Raw genomic sequence first — 23,871 nt, 5'->3', positions numbered from 1 at the left:
CTTCTTCTCTGATACATGCATGAGCTCCGTCGCCAATGATAGTGGCCAACAGCGCGAAATCAAGTAGTAATAACAAAGGCAGGCTTTCCTCATGACTCTTCCCTGGTGTCCTCTCTGGACCCCAAACAACCTTTGACCTCCAGAGATAGGAACCCACGTTTGGGGTTTGCCTGGGGACAGAGACGTCAACTGCACAGAAAACTCCCCACCCGACAATACAATGGTCTCCTGCCACCGGAGGGCTTTTCCCCAGGGAGGGATGAGCCGAGGCAGGCAAGGGGAGAAATGTCACCCTCAGCTTTTCCTGCTCTCCGCAGACTGTTTCTGGGAAACTGCGAATGTGTCAATATTGATTTTTCTAACTGTGCAATGTCTTGTGTTTATCAAACACTCTAACCTTGCAATAGCTCCTGTTTATAAAAGTGAAAAAAAGCTACTGACATTTTTGGGAGTTTTTGTAATGGGACTTTGAAACTTTGCTGAGCAAAGTTGCGCAAAACGCAAACTGTATAGGGACACCTGGAACACGCTGGTCTGGTCTGAGGTGACCTTTTCCATTTTCTAAAATGTTTGATTTTCATGACCATGTAAGCTGAGGGCCTGGAGCCAGCGTGGGCAGGGCTCGGATGGGAAAGGACGTGGCATTTAGACGTGATCCAGTCCAAGGTGGCGGAGCCCTCGCACAGCCCCCAACAACACACGCCACACGTGCCAGGGTCACCCGGGGAACGGTAGAAACCGAGGGGGCCCATGCCCACCCCACGGGCTCTGATTTAAGTGCTCTGGGCTGTGGCCTGGATGAAGGACTCCAGCGTCTTCCGGTCTGGGGGCAGGTGGCACCTGGTGGGCATGTAAGTTGCTCAGGAGACTGTGCCAGAGTGGACCCAGGCTTGGGCACATTTTAAAAGTGCCCAGTTGATTGTAGTGTGAAGGCACATGTTAAAATGTCCCCACCAGTGAGAAGCTCTCTGGGCCTTCCCTTCCCCAGGAGTCTGCCTTTCACAGGAAGCCCCTGGAGGACACATGCCCACACTTGTCTCATTCCAGAAGGTGAATGACAGGCTTAGGGAAGCTATGCTGGCACATGTGGTGAACACCCTCCACTCCCCGCCCCAACCCCAGAGTGAGGTTGCCCAGTCGTGGTCTGGCCCTGACCCTTGCTGTGTCTTCTCTCTTGCTCCCAGAACCTTGGCCATTTATTCTCAAGTGTGCATGTGGCCGGCCAAGACGGCTTCTTAGGTCAATCGGAAACAGAAAAACGTGCTATGAATGGAAATGGCTCCCTCCTGGTTTTGAGAAGAGGAGTCATCCCAGGGAGCGTAAACCCCTGTTCTATAAACGGTGACAGTCCCAGGGGGACTCCTCCGACCTGGTGGGGGAAAGGCAGGGTCTAGTTTCCAAACGAAAATTTCATTCCCCACTTCTAGAGAGCAAGAGCAAAATCAGGATAAGGAAACAACACAGATCTACTCATCACAGAAAGGAAACTTATTCCAGGATTCAGCCTGATCAGAGTGGCAAGTGTTAAGACAAAACAGGACACCAGTGGCTGCCAGTGGGTCTTTTGGTGGGATCACTGTAGTACAGGGGACAACGTAGGGTCCTCCTGCTCACTGTGGGCCCTGACCTTGGCTTTCATGGATCTATTGATCCACCTGAGGAAGTTGGTAACTTTGGTGTAGATCCCAAACTTTCCCTTCTGTGCACATCCTTCTCCCCAGCTGACGATGCCGGTGACATAGTAGGTATTCTTGAACTTGGTGACATGAGGGCCCCCGCTGTCCCCCTGGCAGGCGTCCTCAGGCTTCGAGTCGTAGCCAGCACAGAACATGTTCTGGGTGATGGTGAATTTGGTGGACAGCTTGCACGTGTTCCTGTCCACATAGGGCACCTCCAGCATCTTGAGGGTGGTGGACGCACGGCCCTTCTCATGGGTGCGCCCGAAGCCGCTCACGATGCCCGTCTTCTGCGTCATGAGCGCGGACTCGGCCCAGTCCTTCTCGGGCAGGCAGGCAGGGGCCACGTTTCTGCGGAAGGTGATGGGCACCCTCAGCTTGAGGATGGCGATGTCGCAGTCGTAGGTCTCCTTGTTGAACCTGTTGTGCTTTATGATCATCTCCACCTCGTGCACCATCTCGTTGCCGTCCTCCTCTTCCGTGTTCTGGTCACCTGGAGCGTGGCGAGAGCACACGGTGTCGGCTCAGCCGGGGCCGAGCATTCCCATGGGGTGGCTTTCTAAAGTGGCTATTATTTTTTTTTTTTTATTAAAAAATGGTGTATGGTCCCTAGAAAATTCGAAAAATGTAGGAAATCATAAAGAGATAAATAAAAATGGCCTTCAATTTCATGATCTAGGGGCAACTCTTCGTCATATTTTTCTACGTATGTTCAGTGCCTCGGAGACTTTAGGTTCATTTATTGGCAGACAGATATTTTCTGAGTGGGTGTCATGTGCCAGGGACATGGATGAGCTGAAGGTCTTATGCTCTCAACCCGCCCGGTCTAGAGGGCCACCACCGGCCACAGGTGCAACCGGGCCCTTGAAACGTGGCTGGTCTGAATGGAGGTGCTGTGAGAGTCCAAGTTCAGACTTAGAAAGAAAAAAGGATTCAAAATAGTTTATAAATAATTTTATAATTTGATTACATATCAAAATGATGATATTCTGGATATATTGGATAAAATAAGATACATTGCTAAAATTGATTTTTCACCTATAAACTTTAAAAATGTAAAATAAAAACTTAATGTAACCAAAAAATTAAAATTACATATGTGGCTCGCATTTTGTGGCCTGTGTCAGACAGCTCTGGAGTCTGGTAGAGGGGGACAGACATGACGAAATAGTCCACAGACACAAATGTGAAAGGCAGGGAAACTCGGTGCTCAGATTCCTGAAGTGGGGCTCTGAGGAAAGTTCACAGCGACCAGGCCCACTGCCCTGGGCAGGGACACCTAGTGCCTCAGGGAGGGCTGTGATGGGGGGGAACGGGGGGGGGGGGCAGGGGGGGGCGTGGGGGGCGGAGCTCCGGGAAGGCCACCCCGCCCCTTCCTGGACCTACTGAGCCTCCTCATTTTCCTCCTACTCCCCGCTCTTCATCTCAAGTCCCCCCTCCTCCCCCTCCTCCTTCTCCTCTACCTCTCTGTCCTCCTCTTCCTCCCCTTTTCCTTTGCTCCCTTCTCCTCCCCTCCTTCTCCTCCCTTCCTCCTGTTTCCCTCTTCCCCTTCTTCCTCTTCCTCTGCCTCTACTTCTGCTCCTCTTCCTCCTCTGTGAAACTTCTCCCAGCCCCCAGTCCGGATTCCAGTAATTTTATCTAATGTTTCCATCAAATCTGATCAGTTCTAATGGCCTCTGGAAATATGAAGTGGCAGTGGGCCCTGTGGGGCAGCTGAGGGTGTTGGCGCCACTTACCTACCCTCACCTTGAAACTCTTGGCTTGGAGAAGGCAGTGAGCGGCAGTGAGGACATAGAAGTTATTCAGGATGGTGCCACCGCAAAAGCCCACGTTCTCCTCGTTGATGAGCAGAGCCTGTGAAGAGAATGCCAGAGCCAAACAGGTTGAGTGTGACTTTCTGGGAAGAGGAATTTGGAACCTTTAATTCAAGCCTTCCTCTCCATTGAGCCCACCTGGTTTAGGGTGTCCTCCTCCCCAGCTGGTGTGCCTACTCGAGCCTCCCGCTGTTCCTGCTCCCTGCTCTGCTGCCCCTTCCCACGAGAGGACTGTGGGGCCTTCAGACCGGAATGCAAGGCCCAAGCCAGCACACCCACCGTGCCCACCAGACTGCTCAGGCTGTGGCCCAGTGTGGCCAGTCCTGCAGAACTTCTGCCCCACTGCAGACCCACTGGCTGTTCAGTCCAGCACCCTGGCATGTTCTCCAAGAGGTGGCTTACGGTGGACCCCATGGCACCTTCCCAGTTCCTCTGAACCCTCTTCCTGATTCCACAGCACAGGTGTGGGCAGCACCTCATGCCTTCCTGTCTTTGCTTCACCCACAAGCCAATGGATTGACTTAATTGTTCACTCCACAGACATTTGTTGGGGCTCTACTAAGTGGCAAGTGCTAGCCACTCAGTCAGGTTTTGCCATAATTTATCCACCTCCTTTTTCACCTGCACTACAAACTCAATAGAAGACAAAGATTAGTCTTCTTTTAAAAGATTTTTTTTAACGAATTTATTTGTTTCTAGAGAGGGAAGAGAGAGAGAGAGAGAGAGAGAGAGAGAGAGAGAGAGAGAAACATCAATGTGCAGTTGCTGGGGGTCATGGCCTGTAACCCAGGCATGTGCCCTGACTGGGAATCGAACCTGTGATACTTTGGTTCGCAGCCCGTGCTCAATCCACTGAGCTACGCCAGCCAGGGCAAAATTAGTCTTCTATTTCTTCTGGATCTGTCATAGCATTCTCTGAAGAGTTATGCACAGAAAAACAGTGTTCACTATGGTAAAAATCCTTCTTGTCTGTGTGGCTATAAATTATACACCCTCGACCAGCCTGTGGAGAAAATGCTTGTCTACGCTGGTGTGACTTTTGGGCTCTAGAGCAGTTCCACTGTCCAAGCCATCCTCCCACAGCCCGTGGAATGCCACCATCAAGGTCAGTTTCCAGGGAAATCTATATGGCCACTTCTGGAAGGGATTTTCACCCTGATCTGGGGTTTGGGAGTGAGGAGTATTCCACTGGGAATGAGCATTGATGGAGCATGGGAAAGGCACTATAGAAAGACAATTCTCTTATTTCTTTTCCCCACAAAGGACCAGGCTTGCAAATCCAGAGATGGAGCATTTTGTTTGTTTGTTTCCTTTCTCTTGGGAATTCCTCATCCTCTAAGCAAGAGTTATAGGCTGGGGATGTGTGTAGGTTAATGACACAATTAACATCAAGTTCTAAAAGAATTCTTGAAGCTGTTCCTGATTAGTATGTGGTAGAGATGCTCCTTGACTTACAGTGGGGTCACATCCCAATAAACCCATTGTAAGTTGAAAATATCGTAAGTTGAAAATGCATTTAATGCACCTATCATACTAAATACCGTAGCTTAACCTAGCCAACCTTCAACATGCTCAGAACAGCCCTGGCTGGTGTGGCTTAGTGGGTTGAGTCCCAGCCTGTGAACTGAAAGGTCATGGGTTCGAACCCCAGTCAAGACACGTGTCTGGGTTGCAGGCCAGGTCCCAGGTTGGGGGCATGGGAGAGGCAGCCAATTGATGTATCTCTCACACATCAATGTATCTTTCCCTCTCTTCTCCCTTCTCCTCTCTCTCAAAATAAATAAAATAAAAAAATAGTGCTCAGAACATAATAGCCAAAAACACTGGCAACACAGTTCACTGTAACATCTCAGTTGTTTGCCCTCCTGATTGTGTGGCTGACTGGGAGTTTGGCTCACTGCCCAGCATCAGGAGAGAATACCACCCGGCCTGCCTGGTCCCGGGAAGACCCACATGTAGCACTTCCACACCACCACAAAGTTGAAAAGTTGTAAGTCGAACCACTTTAACAAGGACCCACTATAATGTTTATCTGCCCTTTTTTGCATAATTTATCAACTCATAATGCAACTTGGGTAATGAGTGAGGGAGAATCAGTCTTTCTAAGATTTGGACACTGACTGTTATTCTCAAAGATGGAGACGAGGCAACTTGCTAAACCTGGAGCCAGGAGAGTGAGAATCCCGGATGCCCGTAGCCTCATCCACGGGGCGGGGGGACCTTCTGGGGAGGATCCTCCTGCCTGAGCGCCCTTCCCCGCCCTGTCTGCCTGTGGAGTCCGTGTAGAGCCTCTCTCAGAGCTCCGAGTAGGGCACCTCCACCCTGTGGGGAGCCTGTCCTATTCTTCCCGGTGGAACTTCATCTATGCCCACTGGCACCGCTTTCGTGGCCTTTATCCCACACCAACTTGAATTGTGGTCATTCAAGTGCACCTCACCTCCCAGGTCTAGATGGCCACATGTCAGAAAATTAGCTCTGATGGTTTTGTAGCCTACATCACAACCCTCAGTTCTGGGCCCGACATTCAAGTTCTCCGCAAAAAACTAGATGTGGAAATGTCCTCCCTTGGGCCCTTCGCAATTCAGACAAATGTACACCTGCCATGCACCTTGGAGGTGAGTGTGAGCTGAATTAATTTCTGAAGGAAGGTTGTTGGTGGCTCTGGGATTTTTGCTTGTAGGAGAAGCCATTTTGGCTTTGGGCACTAAAAACAAGTCCAAGTTAGGATTGCCAGATAAAATAGAGGACATCTAGTTGAATTTGAATAAAATAAATAGCAAATAATTTTTGGTGTAATAAGTATGTCCCATGTAATACCTGTCGTATGTTACATTAGAAATTATTCATTGTTTATGTGAAATTCAAATTTAAGTGGAAGTCCTGTTTTTATTAGCTGAATCTGGTGACCTTCATCCAAATGAACACCTAATTAGAATTTAAGTGTTTGAATAGAAAAAAAAACTTTACCAAATTAGAAATGAAACAAGGAGAGTGAATCTTTCTGCCTCCAGGCAAAGAGAATAGCAAGCGGAGGCCCCGCCCACCATGGGGAGTTGCCCTCTACCTGCTCTCCAAACCTGCAGTCTCAGCTGGCACCCCATCTCTCCTTCTACTGTAGGTAGAGATTTTAGGACTCAAATCCTGAGCCCACAGATGGGAATGGGCAGCAGGGCTGGAAGGGCGTTGGCAAGGGCCCAGCTTCTTCTCCTCTCAGGCTCCTTCAGCCTCTCAGCAGTGGGGCCCAAAGCCGGCTGAGGGCCCACGCGTGTGCCTGGGCAGCATGAGCCTGGGCCTTGATGGCCATGCCCACAACGCCCAGCCAGGCTGGGTTCCCCCACCCAGTCAACTCGCTGGCGCGCTCAGCAGTTACCTGCCAGGGGCACTCGCCGTCTCTGCAGTCCCTCCCTCCCACTATCCGGATGAGTTTCGTCTGGTCGTCCACAGAGCTAGGCTCTGTGCTGTTGAGGTCCAGCAGATGGTAAGGGTTCATGGTGGGTCCCAGGTCTCCAGGGTCGTACAGGTCCGGCATGACGGTCTGGGAGGGATCCTCGCTGTCGTAGGAGGTCTGGGCCACCGACCTTTTCCTAATTTTCTCAGTGTGTTTCCCACAGGGAAAAGCATCTTAAGAAAAAAAAAAGGCCTGGGACTTCAGCAAAGAGAACACCTCCCTACCTCACACCTAGGTTACTATGGGGCAGGAGGAGTCAGGGAGGGCCCAACCTACAGGGGACTGGGGTGAGGCAGCTGGAAAATGCAGTTGGGAAGAGTGAAGAGTGTGCTCAGAACCTGGGAAGGGGTGTGAGGAACTTCTGGGGTGTGGCGTGCTCTGTGTCTTGGTAGGGTTGGGTCACAAGGTGGATGCAATTTGTCACAATGCAGGGAACGTGCACTTCACACCAGTGTACACACTGTGTGTCAGTTTTACCGAAATGACAGTGCCGTGGATACTGACCTTTGGGGTTGACCGGTATGCTGAAACATTGAAGGGGATGTCTGTAATCTACTCAGAAATGTGTAAAAATAATGAAGCGGCTTGTGATGGACAGAAAACCAACCGGGGGTGGACAGGTGATGAAGCAAGTAGCAGGAGATGTTAACGGTAGAACCCAGGCAGGGGCCTACGGGTGCTCACTGTCAAACCCTTTCAGCCCCACTGTGTGCTTGACACATGCTAATGAAATGTTTAGTTCACAGGCCAGTGCCCAATCCACCGAGCCACACCAGTCAGGGCTGAAGTGTTTTCTTTTTTTTAAAGTGCCCTGGGGAAAAGGGACATCATGTGCAAATAATCTGAAGCACAAAAAGGAGCACGACGCCCTGGCTTTGTATGATAATGTCTGAAAATGATAGCTGTCCTTAGAGGCACCACACACAAGGGAGATGCCAAGTAAATACGAGAAAACTTCCTTCCTGTGTGGCCACCAACTAGGGAACAGAGGCGGAGGGAGGGACCAGAGCAGGACAGAGAAAGGGAGAGGGTTGGAAGGCCGATCTGGGGACGGGTGGTTGCCCTCCTCTGCTGCCTGATGTTTGTCTAAGATCAGAGACACAAAACTTAGTTCTTTTTAGCATCTGGTGGACTCCTGCGGGACCTGGAGGAGCCCTCCCCGCCCACCCCCATCGGACTCTGCTGAACGTGTTAGCTGGAGGTAAAGAATTCTTCACCCTATGGTTTGCTAGCTCTGGTCAAGTTTTGTACTCACTACTCTTCGAAATTCTAAATTAAGAAGTAGTTTACTTGATTTTATTTTCAAACATCAAAGTTTATTAAATTAATTTGCAATTATTCCTGGAATTTAAGCAAAATTTGTATGCATGTCTACCCTCCATTTTTGAACCAGCTGACGTTTGAAATCTCATGACCAATAGATAGGTAAATGACACCGTCTTTTACTTGTTGAGGGAGCTGAGGTTACACAATGGCAGTCATCCTGGACTGTGCCTGCCTCCGGGGTGGGGGGCAAGGCTGGGACAGCGTACTTCCAACTTACCCCTTTCCCTCCCCCCTGCCCCCACCCCCGCCGCTGATGCCGAAGCTATGGGTCAGTCAGGGAACCACACTTTGAGGAGCAAGCTGGAGTCACTGTGAGACGAAGCTAAGAGAAAGGGTGGCCTCTCAGAGCCTCTGGCCCCAGGCTGGCCTTGCCACAGAGGAGGAGCTTCTCACAGTGTGTGAGACCTGGACTCCCTCCCCTGGGGGACCTCCCACATCACTCAGCCCCTTAATAGGTAGGTCATGCCTTCTGGGAGTTTCTAGGTCAGACTCATGGTGTCTAGCTTTTGTCAAGGAAAAGAAAAAAATAAATTTGATGGACATTGGGGCCCGTGCAGTCTAAATTAGTTCTTGAGGGTCCTCGGCTGCCTGTCTGGCCCAAGTCCATGGATCCCACAGCCAGGCCTGCAGTGCCCCTTGCCAGCCTGTGCTCTCGCCTTGGTCCACTGTCACACCCAGCCTCCCCGCCTCCGGCTCTACCCAGGGCTACAAAACACACCTTCCTCACACCCATTACATAGTTAGGGTTTGCAGTGAGTCAGGCACTGTGCAAAGTGCCCTCCATGAATTACTCCCTTACTTTTCACACTCACTAAGCAGTTGGGTAATATCGCTGGTCCCATTTTTCAAATGCTCACAGAAACAGTGGGTCTGTTTCCGAACCTTGCGGCCTACCCAGGATGCTCCAGCTGTCCTGCTGCCTTTGCCGCTCTGACTCAAGGAGCCGTGGTGGCCCGGCCCCCTGCTCCCCTACCTGTGGCAATGCAGGACTTGCCGTCGTCACCCAGGATGTAGCCCCTGGCACAGGAACACACCACGGAGTTCCGCTGCTCGCTGCAGAACTGGTCGCACTCCCCGTTATCCAGGCTGCAGAACTTTCGCGTGGCTGTAGGGGAGGCATGTTGGCTCTCAGGACAGGCTGGGGAAACTGAGGCTGCAGCTGGCTGGAAGGAAGGACAGCAACCCCAGGGGGGCAAACACCCACCCGTGAGCCCTACAGCGGGCCACCCGGCTAGAACTAAGGGCCAGAGCCGTGAGATGGCTCAGATAGGACAGGCTGCCCCGAGCAGGCTGGAGGGTAAGGGTCCCACACCTCTGCGTGAGTTCTTCTCACTGTCCCTCTGCCTCCCCAGACCATCTGGGGAAACCATGAGCGTCTGTCGGGCCCAGGGCACCAATGTCTAGAAGGTTCTTAAGTAATCTGATCATGCCCACTGAGGGCCCTGGAGGCTGGGAGAGTCTTAATTAAGTTCAACCCTAAAAAGGCATGTGGGTCCTGACCAGCATGGATGTGCTGACGGCAGGAGGGTGGGTTCCGGCGCCAGGTGGTCAGGAGGAGCCAGTCAGAGTGGCCAGAGGGCCAGCTACTCTGAGGCTGAAGGAATTCCTGTACCACAAGGGCCTCAGAGCCTGGGGTCTGGGCTCCAGCATGGCAGGACAGAGAAACAGTCAGTGCAGACCCCGGAGTCAGGCCGACGCGAGCTCCACACTGGCCCTTCCGTCACTTGTGTGAATTGGGCAAGTTATTTAAACCCATGGGCCTCAGTTTCCTCACTGGTAAAGTGGTAGAGGACACACCACCGTACAGGATAACCCTCACAGGTCACGTGGATCTCTTGGCACAGTGCCCGCCTGGAGCCGTGTCTGGGCCTCAAGGCCCGGCCGAGGGCAGCCCCTGCCGGTCAAGCAGCTCCGGCTCAGCCGGAGTCACCCGCCTACTTCCAGGGCACGCTGTGATGCCGCCCTGGTAACTTACACGCCGCATTTAGGTTTTGATGAGAAAATAATTATAGTGCAAAGATCAACATTAATGAAACTGTAAAAAACATTCACAACAGCCCCGGGATCGGCCAGAAGTCATGCAGGAGCGGGAGCGGCAGCTCTGGACTTGGGATAACTGATATTCCCATCGGGGAAAATTCCAAAGGCATGCAATCCAAGAGCACATTCTCAAGAGTATAAATGAAGTAACTTGAAAGAAATGCAAATTTTTCTCTTTAGGGAAAACTTAGGTAATACTAACCTAATTTTTATTCAATTTGTTTTCCATATTAGGAAAACTCTAAGTGACTCTTCCGTGTAGAATTAATTAAATGCTTCAAATTTTTATAATTGGACAATCCCGAACACTTAGTATGGACATTTGCACTAATGAATGTAAGCGAAAGGTGGTGAGTTTGAATCGTTGTCTGAGACCACGAGGAAAGGGAGTCACAGCGGCCAGGGAGACATTCTGCTCCAAGGAGAAGAAAGTCAGGCCTCGTGTCCGTGCTGATGGGCCACATGCTTCATGAATGTTCAGAGAAGTGACTGTGTGTCTTATGAATGTACTCCAAAACTGAGTGATTGGAGAACATTTTGGGGGCTTTAACTGTATTTTCTTCTTCTTTTTTCCCCCTCTTACTACAGTGGCCCATCATAATGGAGCACAGGCTCTAAATCAGAAGTGACCTGAGATAGTTTCCTTGACGTTTTGGCTGCTCTCCCCTCTTTCCCAGCTTTGATTCTTCAGGTACCTCTGGCGTGAAAGCACCCCGAGAAGAGAGACTCACGTAATTCACAGTTTTTGCCTTCGTAGCCCTCCAAACAGGTGCACGTGTACTCGCCGAGGCCGTCCTTGCAGCCGCCCTGGTTCAGGCAGGGGCTGCTTTCGCACTGGTCTCCATCTGCAGAGAAAGGGTTTGTTTGGAGACCAAAGCTTGCCGGCAAAATGGCTTTGCTGTGTTGATCTTGGCACACATTTTTCAGATAAACATGAGTGAACTTGAAATTCTTCCTTGTTTCCCTGTAAACACTTTCTCCCATCTGAACTGCATTTTAACCCCACCTTTTGCGGCTACGTGTACATCGTGATGCCCTTTTCTAAGTGGATCATTGACTGAGGTTTCCAGTTTTGGCTGAAACATTTCACAGTGTTTTTACCTCACAGTGAGGAGCTGTGGGCTGGCGACCGTGGGGACCAGCTGGAAGGATGCAGGATGTGCGAGCGCCTGCACTGTGGGCTGAGCATTTGAACAAGAGGGCTGTTAAGGTTCCTCTTTCCAAACACCCTGGGGGTGAAACAAGAATGGAGAGGCAACGGCTCAGCACTGAAATGGGACCTTGCATTTCGTGGTGCCTTTGTACAATCTAATTTAGAAGTAAGTCCAGTAGTCATTCTGAGACATTTGAATGCTGTTCCCAGAATAAAAACACCAGTCATAATTAATACCATCTCAGGTGCCGTAAACATGAAATCAAGGTGGTTACCTGGTCAGAGGCCCCAACCTGTCAGACTCTGTTTCTAACTAATATAGTTGGATTTAAAAAATTATCACCAAATTTGGTATTCTTCAATGAGAAGAAACTGATTTGAATCTATATTTAAGTAACAAAACTAGAATTAGCATAAAGTTACTATTAAAAAAACATTTCACAATAACTTACAAAAATCCTCGTAGGGGAAAAGTGTTAAATAAGTGAGATCTACACAGGAGCAGAAAGGCAGTTCAGGAAGCATTTCCAAAAACTCAAGTACAATTTCTCCCAATTTAAATATCCTAATGAACCCTGTCACTTAAGATTAAAAGAGAAAACATCTCACCTTTGTATTTATTCCAGAATTCGTTCTAAAAAAAAAAGATTGTAAAGTGCATTAGGGAAAACGCAGGCATTTCACACCAGTGACAACCACAGCCTAGTAGCTCAGCCTGGACAGGGCACTTTCCCAAACGGAAGTCATTCTCTGGGACACACTGCTCTAGAAATGTTCAATCTAAAAGGGAAAGGTTTTTAGATCTTCTGCATCTACAAAAGTGTGGCTTCATTTACCAGCTCTGTTGAGTATTGAAAATTTATTTTCAAATTAATTACCAAGAAATGGATTATACCAAAATGCTTTGCTCTGTTTGCTGCCCCAACAGGTTCTTAGTTGAAGTACTTGGGTCAAAGATTCAACAAAGTGTTGAATTATTGGTGAATAATTGTGGTAATTTAAAATATGATAATTAGTCATTAAAGCAGAGTATCAAGCGCCTATTTACATTACAAATCTTCATGGTCTTAACCATTTTTTTTTTTTTTGCTGCTGTCTGGAGCATCTCCCCAACCCCCAAATTTAGGTGTGACCTCACATATGATCTTAATTGGAAATAAGGTCTTGCAGATGTAATTAATCAAATGATATGAGCTCAAACTGGATTAAGGTGGACCCTAAATCAGTGAGAGTGCCCTTGTAAGAGGCAGCAAAGGACACACAGGCACTCAGAGAGAGGCCATGTGAAGACGGAAGCAGCGGTTGGAGACGGTCCCTCTAGGGGAAGGGTCGCCGGCAGCCACCAGCAGTGAGGCGAGGGGCCGGGAGCAGATTCTCTCCCAGATCTTCCAGAAGAAACAAACCCTGGTGACACCTTCATGTCAGACTTGTGGTCTCCAGAAATGAGAGAATAGGTTTTTTAAAGCACCCAATTTGTGGTTTTATTTTGCTTTTTGTGTGTGTGTGTGTCTTAAGGTGGAAGTTTCAGATATCAATTTGAGACCTTTCTTCTTTTCCAATAAAAGCATTTAATACTACAAATTCCCCTATAAGCTATGTTAGCTGAGTTCCGCAGATTTTATATGTTGTATATTCACTTTTGTTCAGCTGAAAATATTTTCTAATTTCCTCTGAGACTTTCTCTTTGGCCCACATATTATTTACAAGTGTGTTGTTTAGTTTCCACATATTTGTAATTTCTCTTGTTATTGATTTTTGGTTCATCTCATTATGGTCAGACAACATATTTTATATGATTTCGATCTTTTAAGTTTGTTAAGATGTGTTTTATGACACAAGATATGGTCTATCTTGCAGAAAGTTCCATGGGTGCTTGGCAAGAAATTGTATTCCACTGTTGTTGGGAATCCTATAAATATCAATTAAATAGATTCAAGTCACATGATGTCTGGACATCTGGAGCAGAAAAAATGGCAAACTCACAATTCTCTGATACTTTGAGATATGGTCTTCTTCAAGGCACTGCTGCCATTCACTCTTCAGAGCCCTCAAACAGCTGCTCCATGCAGTGCGTCCAGGTTTTGTAGCTGTGTTCACTGGAGACAGGGCAGAGTGTGCTTTCTTTACATGACTCGGAGCCGGAACTTGGTCATAGACTTTGGTCCGGTAATCCTTCTCAGGAGCAGCTATTCTTAGAAGATAATCCAGAAGGAATATATGTGTGTGTGTTCACAATGGCAAAATAAAAATAACTTACATGGCCAAAACATGAAAAAAGTAGGTGTGCTGATACAACAAATTATGATTTAGCTCTTTAAAATTATGAGTATGGTAGCTACATAGAATTGAGGACAAGTATTTGGGAAATGATGGTGAGATCTTGGATTGGCATTACAATTACTTTTACTGTTTTAAAAAACTATATGTGTATGTGAATTAAAGGAACATGTAATGAATGGAACGTTAAAAATGAAAATAGTTCTTGAAATTATGAGTAACTTTTTTTAAAGAGGCAAATCACTTATCGGGTAATGAGTAAAAATGAAGTCCCGATTCCTCCTCTCTCTTACGGCGGCTGGAACGAACACTTGCCGTCAACTGGAGAGAAGCATACAAGAACCCGCCGCAGAGCTCGACCTTCTGCAGGAACACAAAGATGCCTGAGTCACACAACGTAACAATTACTGTTTTCTAGACAGAAGTGCCAACTGTGTTTTCTGATGTATTAGTGGAGGCTACTTTCTCCTTCCTATCTTCAGGCTTCATGGTAGGTAACAGGTACTTCCCCAATGTTGCTAGAGTCTGAGACAAACATGGTGACGTAGCTAATGCCTGTGTCATCACAGCCAACCGTGCATTTTTCATGGTCGCGCAGAGGTTTACATCTATCAACACAGCCTCCTCCTCATCAGCTGCTTTGGTCTGTTCTCCCTTTTCTTCTACCCCACCCTTCTTTCGACTTTTTATGAGTTGATTTGAACCAAAACTGATGATACTTGCCAGGAAGCGAGATCTTGAATGCTTTGGTTGTGTTCTTTAAAAAGCTGCTTGCTGCTATATCGAGCTATGTAACTCATTGCATGCTTCCTCCTCCATGACAAACAGGTCAGAGTGCTCGCTGAGCGCCAGAATGGTCCATTTGGCCCTGGATCTTAGGGTCCGTGGGTGATTACAAGTGAATGTGGGATTGCTGCACCGGGCTTTCAGCAACTCTCGTACAAAATTATCAAAGAGTGTGGCTGTGGTCTGAGGTGGAGGACACTCAATAGCTTTTGCCACACAGGTATTATCAAGAATATTTGTAGTTTCTTCAATTCTGAAGAGGCTTATTTTCTGGCAGGCTCTGGCAGGTTAGTTAGAAACCCTCCTCGGGTTTTCTCAAGTTCTTCTACCATGCTGACTCCTTGGAAGGATGGGGTGAAGTCTACCTCGTGGGTTTGTCCTTCCAGGACATTGGAGTGGTGTGTGATCTTGTTTGCAATATGCTTCACCAACCCTGATATAATCTCCATGATTTCATGAGATCGTAATAGTCTGTGGAGGCCATGTAAAACTCACAGGTGGCGAATCAAAGTCAAATCATCTGGAAGTGGCAGCTAATTTCACAAGCCTGGTCAATACCACTGACCACTGCCATCTTACAGTAGTTCTGGAGCAATTCTTGTACATAAGTTCATGTCCAGCTTATTGTGCTAGGTGATGAAAAGCTTGACCACTGCTCCCCTTGGAATAACGTTCATCCTAGGAATTTCAGTGTCTAGGAATCCAACTTACCCCAAACAACTTATATATGTGATGCGTTTAGTGTGAATGATAGAATTCTTCTTCACTGAGGTTCAAGCCCAAGTATTTCCAATGATATCGTGTTTCCTTGTCTTTGAAGTCACAGTGAGAATGAGGTAGCACGTGCGGCAGTAGTGTGATTTTGTGGAGAATGACCCTCAGCAAACCCTTTTGTTTTTTCCAAGATTGTCCTGAACTCCAATTATGTCTCCCCAAGGTAGTCGATTATCAATATGAATAAATTCTTCCTCTGATTTCAAATCCTTGCATTGGCCAAGATGTGCAATTTGACCTGATCTCTATGGGCACAGAAGATGCACTTCCCCCAGAAGCTCTTTTGGCATGGATCCTACGTGCCTCCTTTAAGGCGATGTTTGCCAGGTGCAGCAAGTGAGCGGGTCTACCTGGAGCTTGTGTGACGGCAGATCTCCCCAGTGCCCAGCATCTGGTGGATGCTTAACTGCAGTCCTGCAGTGTGGATGGGGCCGCTGTCAGTGGTGTGGTGGTGACAGCAGAAGCCTGATCTAGCTGTCTCTTGTGGAGCTCCTGCTTGGCCTCCTTCTCTGTGACTTTCTTCTTAGCTTTGAGGCACCTTCAGTTCATTCTTGCCCAGTTTCACTTGCTGCCATCCACTGTCACCTCATCTCTGCATGGCGGCCATCTTTCCCCAGGGCCCTACCCAAGGCGGGGGAGGCTTATTAGCTATTTCCCAGAAAGGGACAAGGCCCTGCCTATTCTAGGGGGAAGGGAAAGGTGCTTTGGAGCTGCCCCCTTTTCTGCTAAGCAGGCACGGTTTTGGGTCTCACGGCTCACCATTGGTCATGCGCCTGCGCACCCATTGCTCTAAAGGATGGAACTCAAGTGCCCAACAGTAAATATAGCTGTGGGCATGGATTTGGGCAAAAACATGATGGGCTCCATGTCTCTCTCTAGCTCCCTCTCTCTCTCATCTGTGCGTGTGTGTGTGACCTGTTATGTTTTAGAATCAACTTAACAATACCTTCATGGTCCTCATCTGGGCCCAGCACAGCTCACAACTAATCCCTGTCTCACAACCCTTACCGTCTTCTCCGTGTCCTCAAAGATTTCTCGGGCCTCTTCGTAGGAGCAAGTCTCTTCTAAACACTCTCTTTCAAGGTTTCCTTTCTTCAACTCTTCAAACATTGAATTTGCCCTCCGGATCCTTTCCAGGAAAGTGTTGGCACGTTCCTGGTTAATGAACACTGGAAGACATGGAAGGACACAAGGCACTTTATCAAATTACCTGCTCTGCCCCCAGCCGGTACTACCACGTCATCTCTGTGCTGCAAAAGACTGGAAACACCTTCTCCATGCACTAAGGCAGTTGGGAAGGAACCCATCTTCCTCATGACTCCTCCTTGAGTTATAGAATAAGACACCTATTCTAGACCCCACACGTTCTTCTCTGGAGAAGTAAACACATCCCATACAATCAACTTAACATTCTCCCTTCGCTTTCATGCCCATCTTTAGGGTGGTCAACCCAAACCCTTTTTCTTGAACTCTCCCTTCTCAGAGTGGTTCCAGTTCACTGTCATCCCTGCGCCTCCCACCCCAGGCTACTCCACTCCGTGCTTTGGCTCAGGGTATACTCCTCCACTCTCACCCTTACCCTGAATCTCACACACCCTTCAAGTTCTCAGTTCTGAATTAAGTGGGGAGTTGTGATATTGTTTTGATTGCAATCTACAATTAAAGGTATGATTTATATCAAGTCTCAGGATTCACACACACAATTAAAACAGAAGTTTCAAGAAGTAATACTTACTACTGTTTCAACCCACAGTACTTATAATAAGTAGTTAGGACTTATTACAAAATTTTCTACTTGATTCTATTCTGTTTCATCAAAAAATAAAACCCCAAGACTTCTAGCCAAGATGGTGGTGTAATTAAACACAGCTTGCCACCTCACACAACCACATCAAAAATACAACTACACTATGGAACAACCAGCACTCAGAACCATTAGAAATTGAGCTGAATGGAAGTCCTACAACTATAAAATTAAAGAAAACATCACACCAAGACTGGTAGGTGAGGTGCAGAGTGCAGAATGGGCTGGTCCCATACCCACATGGGGCCAGATAAAAATTGAGAGGGATATCTCAGGAGTGAGGGGTCCCAGCCCCCATACCAGCCCCCCAGCCCAGGGTTCCAGTGCCAGGATTATAAGTCTCCATAACTTCTGACTGTAAAAATCAGTGGAGATTGAGACTGTGGAAGACAGAAACTCCTGAAATCCCAGGCAGTTCCTCTAAAATGGCCTGTGCACAGATCTACTCAGACTCACTCCCTCTGAGCTCCAGTGCTGGGGCAATAGATTGAAAGACATCAGAGACATATGGGGAGGAACTGAATTGTCCAGCATCAGGGCAAGAGTTGGGGGACAACTTTCTCCCAGACAGAAGTACTGGCAGAGACCATTTTTTGTTTTCTGAGGCTTACCCCCGCCCCTGCCCCACTGAGCCACAGAGGCTACAGGTGGGCACCATATCTGATACTCTATCAACCTGGCTTACACTGTTTGCCCTACCCTGGGGATTCCCCGATGCCCTACCCCACCCAACTTCTGGGGCCACCCAAACTGTTTTCAGTGGCTTTTCCATATGAATGGCTTGTCTTGGCCCATGCTTCATGTTTTTCTAAATTATCTCAAACAAGCAGCATCTGGCTTCAGTGAGCTCCATACCTCTTGCCAAGTTGCCCCAGGCCCTGCACTAGCAGCAGCCAGTCTTAGTTCACAGCTTGTCTTCTCCTGAGCACCTCCAAGCCCAGCACAAGTAGCAGCCATCTGCAGATCACTTTGTAGCTAATGGTGTGTGACCCTGGACAGAACATAGGCAGTGGCTGACCTTGGACGTGACAATAGCAATCAAGGCTCAACTACAAGAGGACAGTGTACACAACCCATACAGCAGGTGCACCTTGAGTACCCAGCTTGGATGATAGGGGAGACTGTGCCACTAGACCCTACATGACACCTACTACATTAAGCCACTCTATCAGGCCTGGGAGACATAGTAGCTCTACCAACTGTATTTTTCCATGTATAATAGGCACATTTTTGCCCTAATTTTTGAGAGAAAAATAAGGATGTACATTATATATGGGTATAATGACTACATAATATGGGCATAAAAATGTATATAATAATTCCATGTATAATTCATATGAAAACATGGGTGCATATTATACATGGCAAAATATGGTAATTAGAAACAAACACAGGAAGGCTATCAAACTGAGAAGACAAAGAAATATTGCCCAACTGAAAGAACAAATCAAAGCTCCAGAAAAGGAGCTAGACAAAATGGAGAAAAGCAATCTATCAGATGGAGAGTTCAAAACACTGGTTATAAGGATGCTCAAGGAACTTCATGAGGACCTCAACAGCATAAAAAAGATCTAGTCAGAAATAAAGGATACACTAATTGGAATAAAGAACAATCTATAGGGAATTAACAGTAGAGTAGATGAAGCTGAGTATCAGATCTGCAACATGGAGCATAAGGAAGAAAAAACAACTAATCAGAATAGCAAGAAGAAAAAAGAATAAAAAAAAAGAGGATAGTGTAAGACCTTCTGGGACAACTTCAAGAGGTCCAACATTTGCCTCATAAGGCTGCCAGAAGGAGAAGAGAGAGAGCAATAAATTAGAAACCTATTTGAAAAAATAATGAAAGAAAAGTTCCCTAACTTGTGAAGGAAATAGATGTACAATACAGGAAGCACAGAGAGTCCAAACAAGATGGGCCCAAAAAGGTCAACACCAAGACACATCATAATTCAAATACCAAATGTTAAATATGAACAGAGAATCTTCAAAGCAGCATGAAAAAAACAGTTAGTTACCCCCAAGGGAGTCCCCATAAGACTGTCAGTTGATTTCTCAAAAGGAAATTTGTAGTCTAGAAGGGATTGGCAAGAAATATTCAAAGTGATGAAAAGTAAGAGCCAGAAGCAAGATTACTCTACCCAGCAAAGTTATTGTTTTGAATCGAAGAACAGATAGTTTCCCAGACAAGAAAAAGTTGAAGGAGTTCATCACCACCAAGCCAGTATTATATGTAATGTTAAAGGGTCTTCTTTAAATAGAAGGAAATCACAAATATGAACAATAAAATGGCAATAAATACACATCTATCAATAACTGAATCTAAAAAACAAAATAAACAAGCAGAACAGAAACAGAGTCATACATAAAATGTTTTGGTGGTTGCCAGATGAAAGGAGGAGTGGGGGGTGATGGGTGAAAAAGGTGAATGGATTAAGAAGTACGAATTGGTAGTTACAGAATAGTCATGGGAATGCAAAGTACAGCATAGAGAATGTAGTAGCCAAAGAACCTATATGCATGGCCCATGAGCATGGACAACGTGTGGGGATTGCCTAAGGGAGTGGGGCAGGGAAACAAAAGGGGAAATATTGGGACAACTGTAATAGCATAAATAACAAAATATAATTTAAAAACCCACTCAATTGATTTCATGACTCACAAATGAGTCATGACCTGCCAATTAACATGTCTTGGGTCAGAGAATCTCTGGATCCTTGCCATGGTATCTATCTACAGCTGAATCGTCCCACCTCTCTGCCTGAGTCTTATCTCTCACTCAACCACTCCTCTTCTTTTCGTTGTGGTACAGGAGGACCTCAGGTTCTTTTCTTTGCTCTCTGCACTCTGCTCTCTGCTCTCTATCTTTTTTCAACTGAAGAATTTAGTCTCATGTAATAAAAACTCTCCAAGTTGATATTTCCAGTCCCAACTTGCATCCTAGCTCTGTGTTTTCAACTCTCATCATGATGGATGATGTCTCTCCTCATCTCAGAACTCCAAACTCCCCATGTCCAAAACTAAAAAAAAAAACAAACCCCAAAACAAAAACAAAAACAAAAAAAACAAAACAAAACAGTACTGCAGAATCAAGAAGGCTTGAGTTTCAAATACATCTTAGTCATTTACTGCTTAATGTTGGCAAATGGGAATTACAATACATACTTATACCTTAGAGATGTTTTAAAGACTGTATATAACTCCTGGTGTTCAGTTTGGTACACATTAGGTGCTCAATAAAGGTTAACTTCATTCCTACCCCAAATCACTTTCCTTTCCAAATTCCTCATTTCTTCTAGTGACATCAATATTACCCAACAGCATCTGGTTCAAACTTGGTATTTGGTTGCCCCTTCCCCACTACTCTGAGTATCTGCTACAATATCAAGTGCTTGCTTTGAAACCAAATCCACACATTGATTTCTCTGCTCCATCATTCCCCTACACGGGTGTCTTCCCTGTTCTGTTTTTCTCTTTCACTTTTCACTGCTTTATCAACTCCCACACCTGGGTCTGCACCTCAGTGCTCCTGTGCTTGCACTTGACCCAGAATGTAGACAAATCCCACCAGAGGTGGGTGATACCACCTCTGCTCTTTCTCTTTGTTCTGCTTCTCTCCTTGCTCAGCCTTTTCTCTTTGGGCAGACCCCGGGATCTTGGAAGGTCCAGAGTCCCCCCTCTGTCTAGCCTCTGGTTGGGCAGCCTGAGGACGGGGACACCAGCTTTTCCCTCATTGTCTTCCCCGCCGTGGGAATTCCTCTCTGCCTGTTACCCCTCATCCTCTCCTCCCCCAGCTCACTTTGGCAGGGAAAGGGGATTTTTCTCTGTCTCTCCCTGCCATTTCTCTGTTCTCTCCCTCTTTTCCTCCATCTCCCTCCCTCTCTGTCCTCTCTCTTTGTCTGTTTCTGTCTTCCTGTCTGTCTGTCTCTGTCTGTCTCTCTCCCTCTTTCTCTGTCCATGTGTTGCTATCTGTCTTTATGACCTCTGACCCACTGTCTGACTTTCCAACCACAGGGAGGCACACCTGGCCTAAGCCACCTTGGCTGAGACCACCGAGCCCAGCTGTCCCATGTCAGCCTATCCGGCACCCACTATCCACACCGTGGAGGTTCAAGAGCATCATTCCAATTCCCCACCTCTCTCCTCCTCCCTGAGGCCACCTCTCCAGTCTGCAGGTTGAGGGGCACTTACCACTTCCCCCTGGTGACAGGAGGCTGGCCAGTGAGGCACTGAGCAGGACGAGGCACAGCGGGCTGGCCATGGTGTGGCCTAGGGCAGTGTCTCTGTCCCCACTGTGACAGGCCTCCAGGGCAAGGTTCACCCACCCTGGCTCAGAGGGTGGATGATTGTCCTTCTGCTTATCACAGCCTTCTGATTGGATCCTGGGCCAGTGGGGGTGAGGGACAGGGGCAGGCAACTATGCTGGGGGCATTGTCACCTGGCCTGTGCAGCCTTGGGGAGGTCCCACTGGAACCTCATTGGTAAAGGTATCTAGTGGGGCCCGCTTTGGCCATAGGAACTTTTTGTTCTAAGAAAATAAAAATGTGATTTTAAGGTTTTCAGATGTTTACGTGTGGCTCTCATTTCATCCTTACAATATGATAAAAGCTAAGTATCACTCCATCTTTTTTCTGGAACAGAAAATTGAGGCTTAGAGAGAGATGAAGAATCTGCGGTGCATGTGGGATTTGAACATAGGACTTTCCACTTCAGGGTCCCGCTTTTTCCTCCGTCTGAACTGGTCCTTCTGCTCATAGGCCTCTCTCTCCAGGTGGTATCAGGTGGGGACCCACAAAGTGCCTCTAGCACAGAGGGTCCTGGTGCCTGCGCATCGTTGGCATGTCAGGCTTACACCTCCATCCCCCCAAGTTCAAGGGCTCTGGGAGGCAGAGCTTGTCTTGTGACCCTTCCATGCCTCATGACGTCTCATGCCCAGGCCCCTACACATATTTCTGGGAGGATACCCCTGCCTGGCATGCCTGGAGGAGACTGCTCTGCCGGAGCCTCAAGTGGCCTGTTGACCACAGGACAAGTTGGTTCAAGGTCAAGAGGGGCTGTGCCAGCAGGAGATACTCAGCATGCCTCTCAGCTCCACGGCTAGGCCATGAGGCACATGGCTTCTCTTGACAACAACTTTGCCTCACACACTCTACTGGGGGCTGGGGTGGGGGGAGGGAGAATGAGCCCTGAGTCAGAGGCCACATAGTGTGGTGCGTTTCTCACGGACGTGCCACTCAGTACGGGTCACCTGGAAGAGCGCTCGGAAGTTGGCAGGGTGACTCACTCCCCGAGCTCCCACTCTGCACTCCCCTCATGCAGGGCCAGGAGATAGGCATGGTACTGTCTCCAGGGAATGCAGGAGTCTTGTTTCTTGGCTGTCATCCTGGGGAGAGTCCAAAACTCAGGGTTGTGTCTCTGCAACAAAGGACAGGTATCAGGGAAGGGCGAGTCACCTCAGGCCAGGGAAAGCAGCCTGCCACCTTGGCAGCCAGGCTGAAGAAGGAGATGCATGTGCTACGTGCACACCAAGTAGCAGTTCTCACTCACAGAGCAGCAACCTCCCGGGCATCAAGAGTGGGACACAACCTGAGCTCCATGGCTGACCAGGGTCTCTGCAGCCAGACTCCAGGCTCTGAAGGAAAAGGCCTGGGGAGTGGCCGGCAAGGCGAGTGCTGCACCGACAGAGACAGAAACAGAAGCAGAAAAAGGCTGCGCTCTATTCCACAGTGTCCACTGCTCACAACACTTCTGCACCTGGTGATGGGTTATCCAAAGCCAGTGATCACTTGGATGTAAGTCTCATCATCTGGCTCATTTGTTGCTTTGTCTGCATCATCTAGAAGGCTGTCTGGCACACAGTAGATGCTTAATAAACAAGAAGAGATGGAGTGAGTCAGTTCATTCTGGAAACTTGCCTGCTGTGTGCTCTGAGGCCAGGCAGGTCTTTTGTGGGGTGGTCGCTGTGACATACAGAGCCTGGTCTTCAGGGACAGCCTGTAGGTGCTGCCTTGGGCCTGTCTCACCAGGTCAATTTGTGCTGTGATGTTGTTTCTGGACAAATTCGGCCTGTGTGGGGAGGCCGGATGCTGTGTGACCCTCCCTGTCCCCAGCACCTGGCGGGGGGCAGGGAATGAACCTAATCGCCCCTCACAGAAAGATAGAACTGACCCATACGGTCAGCACATTTGCACGTCCAGTGTTAGCCCTTGGGGGTGTCCCAATGCTGCTGGGCACCCATGCGGACAGCAGCTCCATGAGACCGAGGCTTTGCCACCCATTGACAGCTGAGGAAACCGAGGCAGAGCCAGTGACCCACCAGGACCATGTATAACCCCATGCGGACCTGGGGGGCTCCTGGCCTGGCCACTTCAGCCCCATTCCCACCCTTTTCTTTCCAGGACCAGTGTCCAGATAGCTTTCATTTCCAGGAAGAAACTAGAGCCTCGCTGGGCTGAGGCCCTCTGAAGAGCTCTTGCATTTTGGTGGCAGAATTTCCAGTAAGTGTCTGTAGCCCAGACAGTCGATCTGGAGGACATCTGGGTGTTTGCCCATCCGCTTCACCATCCGGGACGACATGATCGAGCTCCCCGAGAGGCCCCATTCCGCACGCACTGATTTCATTCCCGTGACGGGCGTTGAGGCGGGCTGCCATCCTATAGAGGAGGAAACAGGGCACAGAGAGGGTGAGCGGCTCGGCCAGGAGTTGTAGGCAGGGCTGGGCTGAGTCCAGGAAGTGCTGGGTGCTTCAGTGCATGACCGACCACTTGGCGAGA

General features: G+C 48.2%; 1 protein-coding gene and 1 pseudogene across 1 annotated transcript; both read right to left on the bottom strand.

The window, feature by feature from the left end:
* Positions 1 to 1,467: 1,467 nt before the first annotated feature.
* On the bottom strand, positions 1,468 to 21,443 carry F10 (coagulation factor X). Its single transcript, XM_045821160.1, has 8 exons — positions 21,290 to 21,443; positions 16,303 to 16,463; positions 12,067 to 12,091; positions 11,036 to 11,149; positions 9,238 to 9,369; positions 6,861 to 7,111; positions 3,413 to 3,530; positions 1,468 to 2,169 (listed from the first exon to the last, which is right to left on the bottom strand). Exons 1-8 carry the CDS (start codon positions 21,357 to 21,359, stop codon positions 1,574 to 1,576), a joined length of 1,467 nt encoding a protein of 488 aa, XP_045677116.1. The 5' UTR covers positions 21,360 to 21,443; the 3' UTR covers positions 1,468 to 1,573.
* On the bottom strand, positions 14,512 to 16,246 carry LOC123807720 (annotated as a pseudogene).
* Positions 21,444 to 23,871: the final 2,428 nt, after the last annotated feature.

Source organism: Phyllostomus hastatus, unplaced genomic scaffold, assembly GCF_019186645.2.
Source record: "Phyllostomus hastatus isolate PE091 unplaced genomic scaffold, TTU_PhHast_1.1 phas_scaffold_46, whole genome shotgun sequence".
In the NCBI taxonomy this organism is placed as follows: domain Eukaryota; kingdom Metazoa; phylum Chordata; class Mammalia; order Chiroptera; family Phyllostomidae; genus Phyllostomus; species Phyllostomus hastatus.
The sequence above is the reverse complement of the archived record's forward strand: the minus strand, read 5'-3'. Positions and strand labels throughout refer to the sequence as shown.